We start from the raw sequence: 7,471 nt of genomic DNA, 5'->3' as shown, positions 1-7,471 counted from the left end.
TATTCAAATGTGTGGCAAAGTCTGTTCCAATAATTGTTTGTGTGTGGCGCCGGCATAAATCTGCTCCTCTTTAGGGACGTTCCTTAATAATAAATAATATCAGCCCTGTATTAAATACTCGCCCACTGCTGAGCACGGGTATCCTCTACTACTAAGAGGGATTAGGCCTTAGTCCACCACGCTGGCCTAGTGCGGATTGGTAGACTTCACACACCCTCGAAATTCCTATAGAGAACTTCTCAGGTATGCAGGTTTCCTCACGATGTTTGCCTTCACCGTTAAAGCAAGCGATAATTCACAAAGAATACACACATAATATTTTAGAAAAATCAGAGGTGTGTGCTCTTGGGATTTGAACCTGCGGACATTCGTCTCGACAGTCCGATTCGCAACCAACTAGGCTATCGCCGCCTCTTCTCGATCGATAATATGTTATCGATAATTTGATATCGGTAAAAATTGCTAACTATAAATCTTACGCTTAGATATAAATTATATGAGTATAATTTGGAATATTAAAAGTAAAACGTCTACAATTATAAATAATTTCCTTTATTTAATAACAAATTATTATTACAAAATACACAACAGTGTAGTGCTTAGGTTTCTTATTCAAAAATCATTACAGTCCAATTTTCTGTTATTTATTTTAATTTCTTTCTAGAGATTGATTAGTATAATACTTTACAGATATGATCTTTTTCCGTCCAGTCAACAATTATTATGATAACAATAATTTCAAAGGCAAATTCATAGATTTCGCAAGTGCCTTTTTATTTGTCCTTTTTCCATTATAGCATACAAAATAAATAAAATACATAAATGTAAACACAATTGGAGTCAACATCTCGGAGACACTATTTTGTAAGCACACACGACAGAAATATAGAAAAATATTCTCGAAACGGGGGAACATGCTTAACTCAACATATTCGGCAAAAAAATTAAGTTATTATTGAATAAAATTGCAATTATAAACAATTAGCAAATTAAGTCTAACGATGAGAAATCTAGGCCCAATAATGGCGGCCAATTTCAGCTATCATGATAGTCAACATACTTTCTTGATTTTTAGGTCTATTATGGCGGTACTAGATGTAACCTTCAGTTTTGTTAACCAATACTAAACTCTATTTAACAGAATTAAGATACGTAGTCATTCTTAGAAAGCACCCATAACATCATAACACAAAATGTTCTAATGTCCCTCTGGTTACATTATCGGATATCCGAAATAAAAATATATCCGTAACCGTAACCGTATCCGATATAAAAGTTTCGGATAAGTTACGGATAATATGTTCCGACAGGTTTTTGTTTCACCGCTCACGCGTCACGTGAATCTTGTACAGTTTGTTTGTTATTTTTAGATGTAACATAACCGTTTTTTTTAACACGGGGAAATCCGTTTATGGATTTCTGCCGGACTCGCCGGTATAACCTGTCCTAGTGACTAAAACCCCGCCATTCGACTTTCACTCCCTAATATCAATGGTCGCGGGGTGTGCAAGTGCATGCAACCGCAACTTTCGCAGGATTCGGCTCTTGGGCAGGGCCTCTCACCATCCAAGGAATGGGTCCTTGGTAAAATCATACGAGGTATCTAATATAGCAGGCAAGCCTTGAGCATCATTTACCCGATATCGGGCTACCCGTCCGCCACCTAAAGCGAAGCTTAGGGAGGTCGGAGGTCGTCTCTCCGACGTCTGCTGCGAAAGGGAAGTCCTATAGAACGCTCCCTTTCTCTCACCGCCGCCTCTTTGGCGGACATGACTTGTTCACAAAAGTGGCAACGGAGTTCCAACCATCTTCATTCTCGACCATGGCTGCCACAACTGTCGTAAGCGACAAGTTGCCGCCCACAGTCGTGAGTAAATTTTGGCGTAGTGAATCCCATGCACGACAAACGGCCAAAGTGTGCAGAGCTCAGTCTTCTTCGCACTCACAATGATGACATCCTGGTGTCGGCTGTCGACGAATCCTACACAGGTACTTCTCGAAGCATCCGTACCCGAAAGTATCTGTGTCGTTCTAAAGGTCAAACTGCCATGCCGCTTCCAAAGCTATTCCGCGAATATCGGCCGAATGGCTTCAATTGTCACCGTACCAAAACTAAAATATTCTAGGCGTTGCTCCCATTCTGCCTCTAAGAGTTGTTGGAGCCGGGTTTTTTCATTAGCAACTTCTTGCGGCGCTGATCTAAAGCCCCGTGCAAGCAACATCTCGTGCCACAGATACAATGACGCAAAAGTCTTCGCCTCTAAATTCCAAGGGGTAAATCCGGCCAGAAGGCAGGCCGCCTCGTAGGAGATCGTACGATACCCTTTGATAGCCCTGACGGCCATCGCTCTTTATAGTCTTGGCAATACTACAATGTTGCGGGCTGTCAGGTGATCAGCCCACTGGTGCCCCGTATAAGGCCATAGACCGTACGACCCCTGCGTAAGGTTTCCGGCAGGCGGAGTTAGGCCCTCCAAGATTAGGCAGAAGCCGCGCAAGCGCCGCTGCGGTGCTCATAAGCTTGGGGGCGAGCCGCTGGAAGTGTTCTATGAATGCACCTCGCAACACCCAATCGTATCCAATGTTTCACAGCAGAGGTCCTAAGACTGATCCCTGTGGAACACCGCATACCATGTCATGCCGCTTCCACCCCTCGCGGACGGGAAAGGTGATATTTCTTTCCGACAGGTAAGCCTCAACAATGCGGCATAGGTAAGTTGGCACTTCATGGTATTGAAGTGCTTCCCTTATGCAACTCCAAGGCAAATAGTTAAAAGCGTTAGCGATATCAAGAAACACCGCTAACATAACCAGCTCAGGAAGCCATCGAGCTTCGACTAAGAAGACTTTTCTCTACCTTTCTCTAGCGAGGCCAATATCCGCGATTTTGGAAATCGGGAAAATTGGTCTTGTTGAGGAAAGAAGGGCGCGCTGTTGATTCTCCGTCAGCTTACCGCCCAATAGTTCTGTTGGGCGAGATGGGCAAGCTCTTTGAACGAGTTATTGCGAAAGGCCTTGTTCAGCATTTGATGGAGATAGGGCCGTAGCTTGGCATGGTAACATAACATAACCTAACTCATAAATAGTATTTTTTTTCATTTGAGAGTACGTAGGTACTTAATTTAATAAAGTAAAGGAAAAGTGTTGTATTACGTACTAAATTGATTTATAAGAACAAAATGCGTCCATCAAGTTAAAGGTTATTTTGCAAAATATAAACAGTGTGATAAAAACTTTTCACGGAAAGGAGGTGGCACTACTTCACTGAAACTTCATCTCAAATTAAAACACAGAGGTTTTCCGAACACCCATGTCCCCAATTAGTTCATCGATAATGAATAATCGACTATGACGACGAACGATAGTTAGTAATCGTCGCCCTACTGTATTACATAATATTTTTATTTTACTTTAATCTTATATCCGTAACCGAAACTATCCGAAACTACCGGATAATCCGAAATAATTACATATCCGTAACCGTATTCGAAACCGATATAATTTTATTCCGATATCCATATCCGAAATTGCATATCCATAACATCCCTGCTTACGACTCAAGGGCCCTGGCAACACTGGTTTATTTGTCTCTGGCCCTGTCGACCCATAGGGCCATAGCAAAGAGAATTATAATACCCATAGTCATACCTACATCATTGCTTTAAATTTTTACTCGTTGGTTAAATACATGGTCAATACGACAAATGTAAAGTTATTTTAATTTGGTACATACAAAAAGTGTTTGTAATGGTTAAATAGTATTAATAAAGCACACTAAATTCATACTAAAATTCACGTAAAGCATTGGTTATAAAGATTTTTAAGGCAACATGGCCTCGAATCCTTCAGGTGATAATCCCAGTGAAGATACTGTAGCTATCGCCGAGGGCAATGAGGTTGCTGATGCCAGTACGGATGTAAGTAATTAAAACATTTTGTAAAACTTCTTTTTTATAAAGGTCGAAACAGGTTAGTCGTATTTATTTAGTGTTGAATAAGCTCGCACAAATTGAGTCTACTTACTTATTGCCTTGTTTAAAAATATAGTACAATATCAATTTTTTTCATTTTTTAGATCAATGCGCAAGTCGACGAAGAGCGCCGTAGAATGCAACCAACTAAATTGGAGTCTTTTTTTGCAATAACTAAGTCCCTTATAATAAGGGCATTAGTTGTATACTTTATCACATCAATGTTCAGGCAACCATCTGCACCTAAGCCTGATCTTAGCAATCAGTCTGGAAGTGTCCGTGTGCCTGCAACTAATATGTTCCCAAATGGAACAAACCTAGATTTATACTGCTATTTATCAGATAAGGAATTTTATGATGAATTTGACAAATTGACTTTGATTTGGACTCACAATGGCTTAATATATGGTGACTGGACTTCAGGACCAAATAATGATGGCACTGTTACATTTTCCACAGAAATTACTCCCTCACATGCTCTTAGGAACAATGGTTCAATGTACCTACATGTATTTGTAGTAGAAGAAGGAAAATCACCTAACCCTAAGGACAAGTTTTATGCTGGACCAAGAATTGCATATGGAAAAAAAATGTTAAACAAATACAAGAAATTACGCTATCTTAAAACACATAATTTGTTAACTGGGCAAACTGAAAAGTCTGAGGAGGAAATAAAGAAAGCTGAAACACTGAAAGAGGAGATTGTGTCACATTGGCACCCAAATTTGACAATAAACTTAGTAACTGATCAAACCAACTGGATGATGGGAAGTGTACCACCACCCTTAGATGAATTTATTTACTTTTTACCTGAAGGCAAACAGTACAAACCTGCTGTATTTTTAAATGACTACTGGAACATGATGCGTGATTATGTCCCTATAAATAAGACTACAACTAACCTCCAACTCCAGCTCACATACCAACCCTTAAGTTTATTTAAATGGCAATTATATACTGCACAAGCTATGAGAGATAAACTTAGTATGTTCTCTGCATTAGGTGCTGAAGAACAAGATGAAGAGCAAGATACTGTTAAAGAGTTGTTGTTAGACACATCTCCATACTTGTTAGCATTAACTATCACAGTTTCTGTTCTGCATTCTATTTTTGAACTATTGGCTTTCAAAAATGATATTCAGTTTTGGAATAATAGGCAATCTTTGGAAGGGTTGTCTGTGAGATCAGTATTTTTCAATGTCTTTCAGTCTACTGTAGTGCTTCTTTATGTTCTTGACAATGAAACAAATGTTATGGTTAGAATATCTTGTTTCATTGGTTTAATAATCGAAATCTGGAAGATTAATAAAGTAATGGATGTGAAGATAAATAGAGAACAGCGTGTATTTGGAATACCAAAAATAACATTTACTGACAAAGGATCTTATGTAGAATCTAGTACCAAACAATATGACATGTTAGCTTTCCAATATCTTAGTTGGGCTTGTTTCCCATTGCTAATTGGATATGGTGTTTACTCCTTACTATACCAAGAGCACAAGGGATGGTATTCATTTATACTGAATATGATGTATGGATATTTATTGACTTTTGGATTTATAATGATGACTCCTCAGTTATTTATCAATTACAAGCTTAAATCAGTTGCTCATCTTCCATGGCGCATGATGACATATAAGTTCCTTAACACATTTATTGATGATATATTTGCATTTGTTATAAAAATGCCAACAATGTATAGGCTAGGATGTTTCGAGATGGTGAGTAAAACTTTTCCAATTTTAAAATAGTTTAAGACATAATTAAAGTAATTTAATGAAGCATTTTCTTTTTTGTAGAGACAATTTTTTTTTTTATAAATTAATAGGCTATTGTTGCATAAACCATACACTTCAATGTTTTTGCATACAACATAAAGGGATTTCACAATTTTAAAAACTTTTTTTTTATTCCAGATATTGTGTTCTTCATATTCTTATATCAACGCTGGATGTACAAGGTGGATCACAAACGTGTCAATGAGTTTGGTTTCTCTGGAGAAATGGAAGAACAGCAGAAACTTGCCAAAAATGGAACATCAGCTATTACTGAATCTGAACAAGAAGCGGGAATAAGAAAAATGATTAATTTAATGATTTTTGGCTACCTCAGAATTACTGCTGTCAGTTCAGTGAAAAATTATTCAATCTACATTTTGAACTTGCTTCAAATAAAGGCTGTGTGTTATAATTTGTATTTTTTAGGGAAACAGAAAACAATTATCATTATGTTGGTAGTAATTTTGGGATAGTCATATGATTGCACCATTTTTATAAATGGTGTGATAGTATTTGTACATTTATTTATGGTATTATATTGTATGTTGTTCTATTCTATAACTTCAAATATTATGTGGTTTGTTGAGTATTGTGTACCCAAATATAAATCCTGAAAACCTCATATTTTAAATATTAATTAAGAAAAGGCATATTATCCTTTTGATATGTGTTCATAAATTCATTCCATATAAATTTAATTAAATATTTCTGTTCTACATGCAATAATATTATGTGAATATTAGTCATAAATGCATAGAACATGTTGCTCTAGTCTAGAAAAACGCAATGTCTTTATATTGTATCTATTATACTGATATTATATTTCACATATGTGTTAATAATTGTGGTGTGTAATAATAATAAACGCTGGCAAGCTGCTTGGACTAAGGGCGCCTTAAAGTTAATTGTGTAGCTGCAGCGCGGTAGCAGCGCTGTTTTGTAAATCTATACCTCAACATGAAACGCCCTGAAGTAAAAAGACCTAAGAGTGCTTTCGATTTGCCGTTAAGTGCCGCGAGGTAGTTCGTCTTTTTATTTGATTTAATGTCCGCGACCGCCGCGTTGCAGCTACACGGTTAATTCAAAGGCGCCCTAATTTGTGCAACATAATATTTATCAATATTTATGCAGTACTTATAATATTATTCAAATTAATTCAAGGTCTTAGATTCTTATTATTGTTACTTTTAAAAATATAGATTGTCAATACAAATTTTGTTATGATATTTAGTTTAGATTAATTTCATAATGTTGAGAAATGCTTCTTACAAAAAAAGTATACTATGTTCCAGCACGAAGTTATAATAGTATGTAATTGTATATTAATACATAATAATATTTTTATTGTTGCAATTTGCATTAAGGTACAATATTTATTAACAAGCACATATTAATGGTATATTTTAAAATATGGAGTTTAAAGATTTTATTAGGTATACATTTCTATACTATTTTATTAAATTTCAAAATTTGATTTTGTTCATTGATTACATTTTGTGTAAAATGAATTTGTAGAGCACAACTTAAATTTGTTTATTATTACAATAACTGATATACATTTATTGCTGAATAGTTTTAGATAAATTATGAATAAAACGATTTGTTTGGTTTAAAGTTCTTTTTTGTATAATATTCGGATTAAAAAATACTGATTTCTTAGCTCGGCTTGATGTCAGTGATGGCAATATTAATTCGCTAATGATTCAACATGTGAATCATAAT

The 7,471-nt window shown here is 36.2% G+C and overlaps 1 protein-coding gene across 1 annotated transcript; it reads left to right on the top strand.

The window, feature by feature from the left end:
- The first annotated feature begins 3,574 nt into the window (after positions 1-3,574).
- On the top strand, positions 3,575-7,360 carry LOC119193179 (cleft lip and palate transmembrane protein 1 homolog). Its single transcript, XM_037446830.1, is given in 4 exon segments — positions 3,575-3,917; positions 4,076-5,696; positions 5,888-6,039; positions 6,042-7,360. Coding segments are annotated over 4 exon segments (1,878 nt in total). The 5' UTR covers positions 3,575-3,830; the 3' UTR covers positions 6,060-7,360.
- Positions 7,361-7,471: the final 111 nt, after the last annotated feature.

The sequence above is a fragment of the Manduca sexta genome, unplaced genomic scaffold (genome assembly GCF_014839805.1).
Source record: "Manduca sexta isolate Smith_Timp_Sample1 unplaced genomic scaffold, JHU_Msex_v1.0 HiC_scaffold_3707, whole genome shotgun sequence".
In the NCBI taxonomy this organism is placed as follows: domain Eukaryota; kingdom Metazoa; phylum Arthropoda; class Insecta; order Lepidoptera; family Sphingidae; genus Manduca; species Manduca sexta.
The sequence above is the reverse complement of the archived record's forward strand: the minus strand, read 5'-3'. Positions and strand labels throughout refer to the sequence as shown.